Here is a 15,681-nt window from a genome sequence, read left to right as displayed (position 1 = left end):
GGGGTCCTGAAACGTCAGAACCAGAAACCCGGGGTCCTGAAACGTCAGAACCAGAAACCCGGGGTCCTGAAACGTCAGAACCAGAAACCTGAATCTAAAAGTGTCCTTAGCACCAAGTTGAGTCCCTTCCCCTGACAGACAGGCTGACGGGGGCCTTGGGGTAGGACCTCAGCACCGCCTGTGCTGGGTGGTCCAGGTGAACGTGGAAGGGACACCCCCGCCCCTCAGACAGGCCTCCGAGCGAGGGTGGCTCTGGCGCTGTGCTCGACTCTGGCCTCTGGCCCCCTTGCAGTGGAGGATGCTGACGGTGAAGAGCGACGACTCGGAGCACAAGTACAGCTCCTCGCCGCTGGACTGGGTCACCCTGGACACCAGCATCGCCTACTGGCTGCACCCCAGGACCAGCGTACGCAGGCGCGCGGGCAGGCGGCGGGCGGGGCAGTCACTCGGGGCTCCCCGGGGGGAGGAGAGCAGCCGCTGCCTCCTGCGCAGGCCTGGCTCGGTGCGGGGCCTCCTGCGGGGCGCCGGCGGCGCGGGGCCGGTGCTTGCGTCAGCCGTGGGGGTGAGGTCCCGGCATGGCTGCACGTTGGAGGAAACCAGGCTTTACTGCTTTTGTGGGAGCGCATTGAGAGTGGCTTTTAAAGTACTCCCGCGCTGTCCTGTACAGAGCACGGGTGGGCTCGGCCACCCGTGCTCTGTGCGCATCCGTGCTGTCCCTCCTCACGCCGTCGGACGAGCAGCCCGGGAGCCGGCACCCCGAGCTCCAAACACCTTCCAAAAGAGTTCACGCTGAAAACGCTCCCCTTCCTCCTCCTCGGCGTGGAGACGAGTGGCCACTTGCTGTGAAGTGGGGTCCTTAGCTGCGCGTGGCCCTGGGTTCACCCTCTGCGGGGAGCTGTTGTCAGAGCAGGAGTGTCGGCCTCTCTGGTTGCCTCGCTGCTTTGCGCCCTTTCTGCAGCAGAGGGCTGCGGTTCCAGCCTCCGCCCGGGTTTTGGCTGCAGGCTGGCAGGCACGCGGGTGCTCTCGGGGCTGGGTCCCTCCAAGCGGCTGGTGGCTGATGGGGTCCCCTGTGCCTTCACAGGCCCAGATCCACCTGCTTGGGAACGTCGTGATCTGGGCCTCGGCTGGCCTCGCCACAGCGGTCTACGCGCTGCTCTTCTTCTGGTACCTGCTTAGACGCCGAAGGTGCATCCGGGACCTGCCCGAGGGTCAGTGTGTCTTGCTCCTGGTGACAGCCAGCCTCACCAGCAACCTGGGTCTTAAGGCGATCTCCTTGTTTCTTCGTGGAAGGGGCTCAAATGTATCTTTTTAAGAAGATTGTACTTAATTTGACACAGAGAAAGACCCAAGAGAGGGAACATCAGCGGGGCAGAGGGAGAGGGGGAAGCAGGCTCCTGCTGATAAGGGAGCCCGAGGCGGTGCTCGATCCCAGGACCCCGGGATCGTGACCTGAGCCGAAGGCAGACACTTAACGACTGAGCCCCCTAGGCGCCCTGTGTTCTGTCTTCCTAGAGATAAAATGTTGCAGTTGAGCGTCCCATGTTGTGTTAGAGGCTCGTGCAGGGAAATGCAGGGGCCAGGCAGGAGTGGCCCTCTCCCCAGCATGTGAGCCCTGCCTCAATGTTTGCTTGCTCAGGGATGGCGGACAGCACGGAGTGGTCAGCAGGCCCTGAGTCACTCGGGGGTGGGTGGTTTGCATAACAGAAACTGCTGTGGACCGTCTTAAAACAGACAAGGACAGGGGGAGCCCCAAAGGCCTCAGCAGTGTGGCAGCGTCCACAGTCTTTCCGCTGACTGCTGCCCCGGGGGCAGGGCAGGTACCCAAATACAGCCCCTCACAGCTCTGGCTGCCGAGAGTCCGACCTGCCTGCCGGTGATCCTGGAGGAGCGGGGGCCCCAGGGGGGCAGGTGTGGCTCGGGGGGTCGGGATGGTGAGGACCCCGCAGAAAGGTACAGGAGGTTCTTGGGACATTGTTCTTTCTCCAGAGATCATGGGAAGGGTTGGGGGGTGGGAAACAGAGAGCGTGTGTACCTTGAAGACGAGGAAGGCAGCTCGTGGGACTAGCGGAGAGCCTTTGCACGCGGGGCCCCGGTCAGCAGCGCTGGCTCAGGGCAGCCTCTTGCCCCGCAGATTGCTGGCTGCGCTGGGTACTGGCTGGGGCTCTGTGTGCCGGCGGCTGGGCCGTGAACTACCTCCCCTTCTTCCTGATGGAGAAGACGCTCTTCCTCTACCACTACCTCCCCGCGCTCACCTTCCAGATCCTCCTGCTCCCTGTGGTCCTGCAGCACGTCGCCGACCACCTGTGCAGGTACAGGGCCTCGGCGGCTGTGCCCCCCGGGCTCCAGGTCCGGGGGTGTCCCAAGGGAGGACTTCGGGTGGCATGGGAAGGGTTGGGGGCACCATGGGAGGCAGGTGTGGCCGGCTGTGAGGGGGATGCGGGCTGGGTCGCACGGTGTGCAGTGGAGCGGAACCCCAGTGAGTTCTGGAAGCGGGGCCAGAGGGCATGGACTCAGTGTTTTCGGGGGTCGGGAGCTGCACAGCCTCTCGGGAGGGCTGTGGTTCGATCACGCCGGGAGTGGGGACGCTGCTCCAGCGCTGGAGCGTAGATGGGAGACTCCGGAACATGCACGAGGCGGGGGTCACGTCCAGCGCCTGGGGCAGGGAGTTAGAGAAGGAGGGACAGGCTGTCCAGGGGGCCCGGTGCGCCTCAGTCAGGAAGAGCCTCGTGCCCATGCCCCGGTCCCCACAGGTCCCCTCTCCTGAGGAGCGTCTTCGGCAGCCTGGTGGTGGCGTGGTACTCCTGTGCCTGTCATGTGTTCAACACGCTGCGCCCGCTCACCTACGGGGACAAGTCTCTCTCACCAGGCGAACTCAGGGCCCTTCGCTGGAAAGACAGTTGGGACATTCTGATCCGAAAATACTAGGACGCGTGCACAGTGAACGTCTGGACTGGGCTCAGGCAGGAGGACTGTCATCGAGAACCGTGGGTGTCTTTGACAGAAGAGCCCAGGCTGGGCTATGGTGTCCCGTTCTCCAGACGGTTGATGATGGTTAGTTTTGAGCCGAGTTTCTGCTTTACAGGCAACACAGAACATGCCCAAGGCGTCTACCGGCGCCTCTGGGCCCCCTGAGCTAACAGTGAGTGGCTGGCGGGGCCTCGTGAGGGAGCAGCCGCAGGAGGGGAGCGGGCCACGGTGGGGAGAGTTAGGGTCAAAGCAGCCAAGGTCCCGGGCCTGCGAAGCAGCGGCCCCTCCACCTCGTCCACAGCGGGGCCACGAGGTACCAGCCTGCATCACGTCCACGCCAAACAAGCTACTGAAGGACGGGCCCCGGACTCTGGCCACTGCAGCAGAGACCCTGGGACCCCTCACTGCTGCCAACGTGACGGGGACACACGGGCCAGCAGCACCACCGGCACGCTGAGCCTCGTGTCCCCCACAGGTACCCCCACCCTGAGTTTGCCTTCTGTGTACAATTAAAAAGGGACACACTGGCATTTGGTATTCTTTATTGATTCTCCAAAAGGGCACAGTAAGCTTGACGACTGTCACACGGTCATCAGGAAGTAGCCACGGCCAAGCTCAACTGGGGTCCTGTGTAGCTACACTCAGTGCTTGATGGAAGGAAACCAGGAGTGTCCGTGCAGCTTAGCCCGTGGCCAGGGGAAGGCGTCACTTCTAAACAAACGGAAGGGAAGACAAAACCAGGACGACTCCGGCCACAGGCATCATGCAGCCGGGGGAGGTGGGGCGTATGCGAGGAGACTGGCTGGCATTGGACGCTGGGCCCTGGATGGGGCCCCGGGCTACCCCAGGGAAGGCCTGTCCACTCAGCACCGGGGCCCCAGGTGGCTCCTGAGCAGGGTGGCGTGGAGACACGGGGCACCAGCCTGCCCCCCACCCCACCTGTGGAGCCGGGCTGGGCCTGGGTGAGCATGTGTCGTCTCCTGTGTTGGCTGCTGGTTAAGGAAAGGCTTGTTCCAGGGGCTCCTTCCTTGGCGCACATCCCAGGAGGAAGGAAAGCTCTCTGGCTCCTAGAAGGGGGTGTGTCCCGCTGGATCGCACCCCACGGCGGCAGGGTGGGTGGAGCATGAAACTCGGTTACTGGGTCACGACTCACATGGCAGAATAAATAACGAAACAGTCACACATGTAATACCTAGAGAGGGGAAGTACTCTTTTCTCGACCTGTTTCAGTCTCCTGTGCGCGGGAACCAGATCGTCCTAGAGAGAGTCCCTCTCGCCATGGGTTCCTGTCAAACATACGCTGGGACAGCCACAGCATCCTGGCCGTGTGCTCCGTGTTCCCAAAGGACATGACTGGCTCACCACACGTTCCAGAGCATTTCTCAGTAACTTGGACTTTTAACCCTCTAATGTGCGGAAGCAGGTGAAGATGTCGAGGGCGTGCCAACATCCCGTCGAGTAGGACAGGTGCGGTGAGGGCCACCGCGCTCCCCGCCCATCCTGTCCGTACCGTATGGCGCCCAGAGGAAGCAGTGGTGGCGTTTAGAGGGGCGGGTGGGCGGGTATCTCTGGGCCTGACCCTGAACACAGTCTGCCAGGGGTCCTGCCCAGGAGGCTGAGCACCCTGCTCCTCAGTGGGGTCTGCTGCTGGACTCCAGGTGCGATCGCTTGCCAGCGGTCAGCACCCCAGGACGGTCTCCCGGCTCAGGAAATGTCCTCTTGTAGCTCCGCCCATTGGACCCTCGCTGCCATTTGCAGAGGTCGCCGCTCAGGATGTCCTGGATGTGCTGCACGATCAGGTTGATGGCCACTGTGGCAGAGACAGCGCGCTCAGCCCGTCCGCCCCCTCGACGCCTCGAGGCCAGGCTCGGGCTGCCACCGGTTCCCTGAGCCACCCAGCCCCGTGGCGGCTCAGGCGCCGAGAGCACAGGCCTCCCGCCGAGGCTTCGTGGCGGTGCCCTGAGTCTCGGCAGACAGAGAAGCGCTTGGTGGGAAGGAGCACAGTAACACGGCCTGGCCCGTCTGTGGGGGTTTCGGTTCACCAAGAGCCCAGAGAAAAAATACTTCCTGCTATGGCGCGAGTCCCCATCAACAGAAAGATCTATTTCCAGCCTCACTGAGCTGGAACTGACAAGCAAGGCGGGTCCGTTTCCGCTGTCCAACGTGTTAAACAGATTTTTAAAGTATTCTTTGGATCTGTGCAATACACATACATGGACGGGAACCCTCATCACTTCACTGTGACCACCAGGACCGGGCAGGGCCTGGGGCAGTGGACTGGGGAGTCAGGGCAGCCGTCAGGCCTGGTTCTTACCCATGTTGTCGACCCCTCGAGGGATTATCACGTCTGCGTACTTCTTGGTCTGCAAGGCAAAAAGCAGATCTCAGAAGCTCTGTCCCTCCAAGGACTTCTGGTTGTTCGACACCAGACTCCACGGCAGGAGAGCAGCCGTGGGGGGGCGTGGCGGGGACCGGGGGTGTGGCAGGTGGGGGGCTGGGACTTGGGTGTTAGGCAGGCGCCAGAGGCAGGAGGAAAGGCTGAGGCATGGAGAAGACACACGTTCCTCTCCTGGCGTCTCTGATACGCTCGTGCATTTTCCTGGGAACACCACTGTGGGAAGAGGTCCCTGAGCCACGGGACCTGCGGCATCCTTCTGCCACTCGTGACCCTCTTCCTCTGGAACCAGGAACCCTTCTGCAGCTGCCCGGAGTAGGGAGCAAGGAAGGTCGCGGCATACCCCCCGGCTGGCGCGTGCAAAGCCCTCCGCGCTACCTGTCCCCGTGCTAACACCGGCTCCCTGCCAGGTGCTCTGCAGGTCAGGGCAGGGACAGAGACACCAGGAGGAACCCGGCCACCGAGGGACCCCAGCCAGGTGTTGCTAAGAGGGACACACCCCAAGCAGGCAGAGCAGAGGGAGGAAAAGGAAGCCGTCTGAGCTGCGGGACAGCCCCGCGGACCGTTCCGTGTGGTGGGCATGTAGACATGGGCCACGTCCTGGGGCAGCGTTGTCTGCAGGCTGTGGGGACCCACGGAAGCCATGAGCACAGGAGGGCCAGGCTGGCTTCACGGGGGGCGCTCAATGTGGGGTGCAGAAGAGCTGAGGAAGGTCGTACTGCAGGGGCAAGGGAGGGACACGGTCACCCTGGCCAGACTCAGGGTGTGGCTGCACATAAGGGGAGCGGGAAGTTCAAGGACTGTGCTGGGGCGCAGCCTCCACATAGGGTCACCTGGTGGCACTGGGTGTCCACACTTTTCCCATTAACTACCTGCTCTGCCAAATGCCTTTCCTTCTGTGAATGACAGAGAATACAATTATCAATTTACTTTTCTCACCACTTGCCAGGTGCTTCGGAGAACACAAACGTAAAATAAGGTTCTCTTCCACCAGCAGCTGACAGAGCCCATCTGTCTACTCAGCACAAGTGGGGATCCCGGCTCGGTTTTCTTTGCGCCATATTTTACTTTTAAGAAGCAACGTGTTAAGTTTCCCTTTCAAACTACCTATAAATCCCATCCCGTAAGAGCTGGAAAGTGGAGAGAAAGACACACAGCCGCAGGCCTCTGAGCACCGGCCAACAGCGGCCTGGAGGGACAGGAGGCATGGGTGGGGCCAGCCAGCGCCCACACCATGGCAGCGATGCGCCTGCCTGGGCGGGGGACAGGCACGAATCCCTGCCCTCCGTGCAGCAACCCGTTCCAAGGGGGCCAAGCCAGGCACAGCGAGCTCAGCCAGCCAGAGACGCCCTGGACAAGACAGCAGGGGGCCGGGCGGGAGCAGAGGGTCCTCGGGGTGACACCAGGAGGGTCACGCAGGCGGCGCAGGGGAAGGCCTGAAGCAGGAGGAGCTGCGTGGAGCCGTGGGCCGAGGGCCTCTTGCAGGCAGAGGAAGGCATCTGCACAGACAATGCTTTTAGAGCAGAGAAGAGTCCCTGGGACGAGGTATAACGAGCTAACTTCGCCCTTCATAAGCCCCTGCTCCCCCACGATTCAGCTCTCACGGTACAGGGCGCCAGGGGTCCTCTTGAAAAGGGAGAAAAGGAGGTCCCCAAGCAAGCGGGAGGGGTACCGGCAGGCAGAACTCCTCGAAGGCCGGTTTGACGAAGGTGGTGTACTGGGTCAGGATCTGCTCCAGGTCCCTCCCGCGCTGCACGTCCCGGAGAACTGAGGCAGGAGGAGTAAAGCAGTCAGGATGCGCGGCTGGCCTCAGCCAGAGGCAGAGAGAGGACTGCATCTGCCTTACCTCTTCTTGACAGCCTGACGTCAGAGTCCGTGTCCACAAAAAGGCGCAGGTGGAACATGTCCCGGACCTCCTGACTGTAGAACACCAGGATGCCCTCGAACAGGACCACGTCTGCGGGGTAGACCACCGTGGTCTCTGCTAACCTGGGAGACGAGACCAGGACACGGGCCCTGCTGGAGCTACGGGACCTGGGCCTAGGCACAGACGGCTCGGATCCCCAGGAGACAGGGGTATGCCCAGAAACCAACAGGCCCAGGCTGATGCAGGGCCATCTGTGGACCCCACGGGGGCATGCTAGCTGGCACCCCCTGCGCGCGGGTCACCTCCCAGGAGCCACCTTGCTCACCTTGAATGGGTCACAAAATCATAAGTTGGGACCTCGACAGTTTTGCCCTCCACGATGTTTTTCAGAGTCCTGTGCATCAAATCGTTATCGAAAGCATCTGCAGGGACCGAACAAAAGGCAAGACTCTCCAGGCGTCCTTGTGCTGGGGATGGGGCCACCCTCCTCTGCCTGGTGGGCGGGTGGCCACAGCTGGGTGCTCCAGTTCCCTGCGGCCTCGGGAACATCTGGACTAGGCCCCACCCCCACAGTTTACATTCGCAGGCTGCTGTCCCACACAGAAGTTAGACCCGGATTTCCTGATCAACCAACACTGGGAGGCAGGTGGGTTAGGCATCTGCTTCTATTTCTGGGAAATAACCACCGACCGAGGCCGCTTAGGCCTTCCTCCCGCTGGGAGCAAGCCACAGGGTGGGATCTAGCGGTGGCAGGGAAGGGCAGGCTGGCTCTCTCCTCTCATCTGTCCACCCCATTAGCACCCGAGCAGAACAGACACGGCCCTCTCATTTACCTGCTGCTTGCCCTGCTAGCCTCTCAAGGCCTTTGCCCCAGGGCAGGACCCCACACAGCAGCAAGGTGGGGGAATTTGTCCCTGACCAAAATCTTGGCATAGCAATGGTCCCCAAGGCGCCACGGAAGCAAAGACTTCCTGACTGGCTCCAAATGAGGGAGCCGGCAGCTCCTGCTGGGCCATCTGGGGCGCAGAATGAGGCAAAGTTCTTCTGACTTAATCACACAGCCTGCTCCGGCTCAGGCTACTCAGAAATCTCATGGGACCACTGGGGTGTCTCTGCATCGCCTGCTGACCCCAGAGCCAGTCCCCTTGGTCTGTCCTCCCCACCCCTCCCCTCAGGGTCTTCAGCTGCACCTGGGTGGTCGAAATTGTACTGTCCCTTCAACGCCTTGGCCTTCTGTTCTGGGGTGAGGACCTTGTAGAACCTGTCTTGACTCAGGATGACCAGCTTCCGCTGCCGGTGGTCCACTTCGTTCTGGCCCAGCAGCTCCATGATCTTCTCACACACAGTGGACTGGAAAATACACAGACAGGATTCCCGCCTGGACCTGCTCCCGCAGGGTCAGCAGACCCTGACCCACCCGCCCCCGGAGGCCTGCCCACCAGGCCAGCGACAGGTGGGGCTGGCCTTGGGGGAAGGCCGCGGGGAGGTTGCGAGGAGCCCGAGGGCAAGCGCCCCAGGCCCTGCCTGCACCCCGGCCTGGCCCACCACGGCCACAGCCCCTCGCCCCTCCACCCCTCGCCCCTCCACGCCCCGCCCCGGAGGGGGCGCCTCGGCAACCAGGAGCCGGGGGTCTCTTCGCCGGCTGGAAGCCGGATCGGCCCGCCCCGAGTCTCCGAGGGTCGGGGGTCGAGGTGGCACAAGCAGGCCCCGCCGGGCCGCCCAGCCCCTTACCTTCCCGCTCGCGGTGCCGCCGCTCACCCCGATCAGGAAGGGCCGGTGATGAGGGCGGTCCGCCTCCGGCGCGGCGCCCTCGCAGTCGCCGCCGCCAGCCGAAGCCATCCCGGGCTCCGCTGGCTCGCATCGGGTTCCTGGCTCCCGCCGCCTCCCCGAACCAGCCCGCCCGCCCGCCTCCGCGCGAAGGTCGGAGACGCCCCCCGGGGCTCCACTTCCGGGAGGCGCGCGGCGCGGCGGGGGGGGGGGGGGGGCGCGGGGAGCGGGGCAGGGCGGGGGTTGTAGTCCGAGGGGACCGAGGACACTGCGCCTGCGCGAGGCGGGCCGGCTCCCCTGCCGCCAGGTTGCCCACAGCCCCCTCTGGTGCTGCGAGTTTGCTGCAAAAGGTGAAAGCCCCTGCGTAGCGCCTCTGGCTGCAGGAGTCTCTAGACGGGTGGCCGCCTCCCCAGCAGAAGCGGTGACCACCTCCGTCCGCGCCCCCTACCTAGCGGCGTCGGCGGTGATCCCACCCCTGAGACTGCAGGGCCCCAAGTCAGCCTCCCGAGCCCGGAGTCGGAAACTTACCGACCTTACAGCCTCGTGGCCGTCACCCCCGAGCGCGGCCTGCCTTCAGCCGACCGGTCCGGCCCTCCTTGCCAGCGCATAGCCGCTTAGCCCAGCCTCCCCGACCCCTGCAGCCGGTCCTCCACAGGAGCCATCCGAGTTTCCTACCACGGCCCGGGTCGTGCCGCTGGTCCCCCCAAACCCGCCTAACCACTGCCTCTGCAGCCAGCGTGTCTCCTCAAGCCCCCAGTCACGTGACGGTGACTTTCGACCTCTGCATTAGGCAGGCTGTGAGCCAAGAAAGCCGAGCCCGAGTCAGCTGGGTACCCCTGAACCCCCGGGGCCTGGCACAGAGAAGGCAAATGCTGATCGATTCCAACTGTCTGTTTCCCCCAAGGCATCAAGACTCTGTGGACGGGCACGCTCCTAAAGCACTGTGAGCCCCGCATGAATACTTGATGAGGTGTGAAGCCGGTGAGAGTTCAGTAACGTGCAGACCGGGGCCAAGCCACTGGGTCACAGGCAGCTTCTCCTGATGGAGGGTGGGGTTAGGAGCCCGGATGCGAGCTGAGAGAGCGCTCAGCCCTTGGCTTCTACTGAGTGACCGCTGGCAGCTATGTGATTACTCTGTACTTCTGTTCTCCCAAATGGGGCCATGCCATGACTTTTTAAACTGAGCATGTAAGTGGAGCTTGGGTGCTGAAAAGTAGAATTTCAGTTAGACCACAGAGAAGTTGCCATAGAGATGTTTATTAGGCACAGGTCCGGCCTTCAGGGGCCTCCCAGGGAAGTCAAGGCAGAGTGCCCCAGGCCTGGGCCCTTCCTCCCCACTGTCCGACCCATCCTTCCCTTTGGAGGGCTGACTCTTCCCAGCATCCCTCCCCAGCTGGACTGGGCGAGGCCAGTCTAGGTCCTCAGTGGCCCGGGCATTTCTCCTGGGAGGCCTCTGGCAGGTAAGCTATGGATTCTGCAACCTCCTGACTGATGCTTGTCTGGAGAGGAGAAGCCTGGTGAGGGCAGGCCCCGTCTGGCTTGCTGGGCTGAGCCTCCCCTATGCACGGTAAACATTTGTTGTTGCTCAATGGGGCACAGAGCTGCCCAGCCGTTGGGTTTCTCAGAAGCAATGAGGCAGGACTGGTAAAAGTGAATGGTGATATCCCTCAGGGATCCTCTGCTCCTGTCCTCACCATCCCCCGGCCCAGCCCTCCAAGGCTGCTCTCCTTCCCCACCCCCTTCAGCAGCCCCAATCACCTGCAAAAATGTCTGTTCGTTCCAAGTACGTCTTTAAACTTTTATGGAATACAGGCTGGCCACTTGAAGGGCTGACCAAGTGTCAGTGTTTTGTTTTGTTTTTTGTTTTGTTTTAAATGACATTCTTTTTTAAGATTTTATTTATTTGACAGAGAGAGATCACAAATAGGCAGAGAGGCAGGCGGAGTTGGGGTGGGGGGAAGCAGGCTCCCTGCTGAGCAGAGAGCCCGATGCGGGGCTCGATCCCAGGACCCTGGGATTATGACCGGAGCCAAAAGCAGAGGCTTTAAACCACTGAGCCACCCAGGCGCCCCTTGTTTTGCTTTTTAAAGATTTATTTATTGGAGAGAGAGAGAGAAAGAGCACGCACACAAGCTGGGGGAGAGGGAGAGAGAGAATCCTGAAGCAGACTCCCATGGAGCGTAGAGCTCCGTCCCAGGACCCTGAGATCATGACCTGAGCCAAAATCAAGAGCGCCTGCTTAACCAGCTGAGCTACCCAGGTGCTCCCGGTGTCCGTGTGCTCAGTAGTGTTTGGTGCCATTTTTCCTAATCTCAGATTCAAGCCGTGCTCATTGCAGAGCGCGCGCACACACCCAAGGAAAACTAAAATCACCCATGACCCCTCACCCAGGGAAAGCAGCAGTTCCGTATCCAGTGTCGGCTCTCTGGTCCGCTAGGGCTACGGCGAGACAGCGGGATGACAAACAAGGTCCGGTTCCGTATCTTAACTAGCAGCGAAGCCACACACCGGCCCTAGGCTATGGGTCCCGTTATTATCCCATTTTCCTGGTGGGCCAATCGAGGAGCAGAGAGCTCACCTGGCTGGCCGAAGGCTTCCAGTCAAGATAGCTAATAGGAAGTCAACACAGCCACGTTCACACTCACGCCCCCCCCAACACCGAGAAGTGCACAATCTCTCTGTTTCAAGACAAGAAAGGGAAATACAATACCTAGGTCCTTGACCGAGGAAGCCAAGCTGCTCATGAAGGGAGCCAGGAGCAGCCCTGGGGGCGGGAACCAAAGCCGGTGGCTTTGCAAACGGCGGGAACCTGAAATGGGCTGCCCTCTGGTGAGCCTGAGCCCACGAGGATACCCGTGGCTCCAGGTGGAGCCAGCCCAAGAGGAACCCTGGGCGCGCATCGCACGGGAGCCACCGACATGGCACAGAAGCCCCAGCCCCAGCCCCAGCCCGAGAAGCTGACACAGCGCGCCGGCAGCTGGCGACTTCCGAAAGGGTCCGTAGAGACAGATGCGGAACTGTCTTGCCTCCCAGGGCACAGGCCAGGGCAGGCGCAGGGCGCCTGGAGCAGGTGCATCGTGCTGCAGGTGAACTCACGAGTTGACGAAGGCCCTGAGGAAATCTGCCGCATGTTGGAACGGGCAACCGATGTGGCACAGGCGCCCAGTCACGCCCGAGGACCTCATGACAATACCCCGATTTGGAAAGAGTTTAAGAAGAGCATGACCAGATGCAGCAGCCAGTCCCGAACAGGGACGCCCCGCCGGCAGCGGTCGCCGGGAACCGGCACCGTGCTGCCCCCCGGCAGCCTGTCTCTGGGCCTGAAACTCCTTTCAAATGAAAAGGTTAAGAACCACTTGAGAGGAAAGTGCTCGGAATAATGTGTGCGACCGCAGAAAAGATACAGGAAAGAACTGTAGAGTTTGAAAGAAACAGATGGGAAAGGGGAGCCCTCGTCTGGCTCGGTCGGTGGGGCACATGACGCTTGATCTCAGGGTTGTGAGTTTGAGCCCCACATGGGGTGTAGAGATGACATGAAGATAAAATTTTCCAAACAAAAAAACAAAAACAACAAAAAAAGCACAAATGGAAATGCTCATTGTGTGAAGACATAAAAATATATTTTTTAAAGATTTTATTTATTTATTTGACAGAGATCACAAGTAGGCAGAGAGGCAGGCAGAGAGAGGGGGAAGCAGGCTCCCTGCTGAGCAGAGAGCCCGACGTGGGGCTCGATCCTAGGACCCTGAGATCATGACCTGAGCCGAAGGCAGAGGATTAACCCACTGAGCCACCCAGGTGCCCCATAAAAGTATTTTCTAGAATGCTCCTCTGAGGGATTTGTCTGAGGTTTTTTTCCTTAAAATTTTTAAAAGCAACATCTATATCCGACGTGGGTCTCGAACCCACAACCCGAGATCAAGAGTCACACACTCCACCAGCTGAGCCAGCCAGGCACCCCTGAGGGCTTTTTCTGTGTATGATGGAATTTACGCGTCCTTGGGAGGGGAACCACAGGTGAGCGAGCATCACACCCGGGCACGTGACATCCTCGGGTGTCAGTACCGATGCTCATGTTGATCCCCTGGCCACGGGGATGTCTGCCAGGGTTCCCGCTGTAAACTGACCTTCTCTTTGTACTTGGAAAGTATTCTGCAGGAGGTACTTCAAGAAGACCCACGTATTGTTTCTGCCTCGCCTGCCAGGCTTAGCATCTGTTGGTGGGTCTTGCCTGTGGCAATGATTACCCTGAGGTTCTAATGGTGATTTTTAAAAAAAATTAAATTTATTTATTTTCAGCATAACAGTATTCATTACTTTTTCACCACACCCAGTGCTCCATGCAATCCGGGCCCTCTCTAATACCCACCACCTGGTACCCCAACCTCCCCCCCCCCGCCACTTCCAACCCCTCAGATTGTTTTTCAGAGTCCATAGTCTCTCATGGTTCACCTCCCCTTCCAATTTCCCCCAATTTCTCCTCTCTAACTCCCCATGTCCTCCATGATATTTGTTATGCTCCACAAATAAGTGAAACCGTATGATAATCGACTCTCTCGGACCCTGCAATTGCACTCCTGGGTATTTACCCCAAAGATACAGATGTAGTGAAAAGAAGGGCCATCTGTACCCCAATGTTTTTTTTTTTTTTTTAAGATTTTATTTATTTATTTGTCAGAGAGAGAGTGAGCGAGCACAGGCAGACAGAGAGGCAGGCAGAGGCAGAGGGATGCTTAATCAACTGCGCCACCCAGGCACCCATACAATTGACTTTTAAATGTGCTAAAAGCGGGGGCACCTGGCTGACTCAGTCAGTAACACATGTGACTCTTGATCTCAGGACCTTGAGTTCAAGACCCACCCTGGGGACAGAGCTCACTTTATTTATTTTATTTATTTATTTTTTAAAGATTTTACTCATTTTATTCGACAGAGAGAGATCACAAGTAGGCAGAGAGGCAGGCAGAGAGAGAGAGGAGGAAGCAGGCTCCTTGCTGAGCAGAGAGCCCGATGCAGGGCTCGATCCCAGGACCCTGAGATCATGACCTGAGCCAAAGGCAGAGGCTTTAACCCACTGAGCCACCCAGGCGCCCCTAGAGCTCACTTTAAAAATGTACTAGAAACTTTGAAAAAGAGCTTTTTTTTTTTTTTTTTTTTGCCTTAGTTACCTCTGCACTATTAAGACTAAAGTCATTTTTTACTGTACTGAATTTTCCATCGCCACACTTCTCTGTGTAGAGTCGTGTTTCAGTCCCATGTCTTAGTTCTTCTCCCTGAATCAGTTCCCTCGGTTTATTTCTTTTGAGTTCTCAGGGGTGTTTCTGTTTTGTTTAGTGAATAATTCCTTTTTTAGAGCGTCCTGTTCTTGTTTCCTGGAGGTCTCCCCGAATCTCTGAGGATCCTGAAGACAGGTTCTAAGTTTTCTTCTCTCTGCGCCGTGTACCCCAGTTTCTTCCTGTGTTGAAGAAGCTTCTGTGACCCGAGCTGCTGTCTTCAGATCCCTCCCGGGGGGGGGGCCCTCGCCTCTCTGATGACGTCTAAGAGCAGGGGCGACCCGCCAGATGGTTGGAAATTCTGAGGTGTGGGGGGCGTTTCCTAGGCTGAGTATTTTCATGCAGGAAGCCCTGGTATTTCTTTCCTTCTTTTCTTTCAAGACTTTATTTGTTTGACAGAGAGGGAGACACACCCAGCAAGGGAGGGACCACAAGCAGGGGGAGTGGGAGAGGGACAAGCAGGCTTCCCGCTGAGCAGGGAGCCAGGTGCGGGGCTCGATCGCAGGACGCTGGGATCCTGACCTGAGGCGAAGGCAGATGCTTCTGGACTGAGCCCCCCAGGCGCCCCAACCCTGGTCTGCCTGTATGTTTTCTCTCGGGCTGGTCGTCCTCCCAGGAGAGGATTCTTCTGTCCCCGCCAGGACGGTGCGAGCCCGCGGGAACCACAGCAGTTGTGCAGAACTCGGGCCAAGCAACTCCCTCTTTCGGGGGGAGCGTTTTGTCCCTGACCGCGTTTGGAATCACTGCGGGCGCTGATGTAAAGCAGAGCGACCTGGCGTCCCTCTCAGTGTCCTGAAGTCCCCTCCAACGCTGCCCCTCGTCGCCGCACCCACGCGGCTTCTCTCCCGTCCACACCGGGGTGCGGGACTCCAGCCCTGCCCGCCGGGGCCGCGGCCCACCACGGCTCACCACCCCCGGGGCGGTGCTCGCCTCCGGGCCTCCCAGGCGCTTCCCCTCGGGTCCCCGGGGACCCCCCTTCCGCTCTGGGGAGCTCGGCTCGGAATGGAAGAAGACGTGTGGCCGCTCGGTGCGCGCCTCTGGCCTTCGCGGGTGTTTGCGCGCGGACCCGCTCCGAGCCGCCCCGCCCGCCCAGCTTCAGGGCGTAGACCCGCTCGCGTCCTTCCCCAACGCCGATTTCCCGCGAAACTCTTCATCTCTGGGCCCTCCTGCTGCGGGAGGGGGCGAGGCCGGTCCGGCAGCCGCGACTCCCCCTCCCCCGGCTTCCGGCCCTCGGGGCAGGGGCGGGGCGCCCCCGGGGCCCCCCCCCCCCCGGCCCCTCCCCGCCCCCGCTCGGCGCGCGCGGGGCCACCTGCCGGCGCAGCCGCGGGCCCTCCCGGCGTCAATCATTAACCGGCCGCGCAGCCGCCGCCGGGAAACCCGAGCCCGCGGCGCCAGGCGAGCCCGGCCCGACG

At 60.4% G+C, this 15,681-nt stretch overlaps 2 protein-coding genes across 6 annotated transcripts in view; one reads left to right on the top strand and one right to left on the bottom strand.

Annotated features, from left to right (window-relative positions):
• Positions 1-3,497, top strand: part of POMT1 (protein O-mannosyltransferase 1) — a 16,699-nt gene extending 13,202 nt beyond the window's left edge. For all 4 annotated transcript variants that reach the window (XM_059410497.1, XM_059410496.1, XM_059410498.1 and 1 more), the window contains 4 exons: positions 293-406; positions 1,082-1,208; positions 2,132-2,309; positions 2,751-3,497. In XM_059410497.1, the coding sequence (XP_059266480.1) occupies positions 293-406; positions 1,082-1,208; positions 2,132-2,309; positions 2,751-2,925 (594 nt within the window). In that variant the 3' untranslated portion in view covers positions 2,926-3,497. The remainder of the gene's footprint in view (positions 1-292; positions 407-1,081; positions 1,209-2,131; positions 2,310-2,750) is intronic.
• Positions 3,493-9,163, bottom strand: UCK1 (uridine-cytidine kinase 1). 2 transcript variants are annotated; one of them, XM_059410500.1, is made up of 7 exons: positions 8,961-9,158; positions 8,420-8,579; positions 7,555-7,651; positions 7,209-7,351; positions 7,035-7,129; positions 5,282-5,330; positions 3,493-4,777 (listed from the first exon to the last, which is right to left on the bottom strand). In XM_059410500.1, the coding sequence occupies exons 1-7, from the start codon at positions 9,066-9,068 to the stop codon at positions 4,599-4,601; spliced, it is 831 nt and encodes a 276-aa protein (XP_059266483.1). In that variant the 5' UTR covers positions 9,069-9,158; the 3' UTR covers positions 3,493-4,598. The 2 variants fall into 2 exon arrangements, with proteins under 2 accessions (XP_059266483.1, XP_059266484.1); XM_059410501.1 differs by lacking the exon at positions 7,035-7,129 and having other exon boundaries at positions 8,961-9,163.
• Between the last annotated feature and the right edge of the window lie 6,518 nt (positions 9,164-15,681).

This window comes from Mustela nigripes, chromosome 9, assembly GCF_022355385.1.
Source record: "Mustela nigripes isolate SB6536 chromosome 9, MUSNIG.SB6536, whole genome shotgun sequence".
Lineage (NCBI taxonomy): Eukaryota > Metazoa > Chordata > Mammalia > Carnivora > Mustelidae > Mustela > Mustela nigripes.
Note: the sequence above shows the minus strand (reverse complement) of the source record. Positions and strands in the feature narration are given on the sequence as shown.

What these genes read in the sequence shown, in the direction of transcription:
- UCK1 (XM_059410500.1), bottom strand. Translation starts at nt 9,068, where the DNA reads ATGGCTTCGGCTGGCGGCGGCGACTGCGAGGGCGCCGCGCCGGAGGCG. An exon ending in GTACAATTTCGACCACCCAG is followed by an intron (nt 7,652 to 8,419) that starts GTGCAGCTGAAG and finishes CGGTCCCTGCAG; the next exon opens with ATGCTTTCGATAACGATTTG. An exon ending in GATTTTGTGACCCATTCAAG is followed by an intron (nt 7,352 to 7,554) that starts GTGAGCAAGGTG and finishes CTCGTCTCCCAG; the next exon opens with GTTAGCAGAGACCACGGTGG.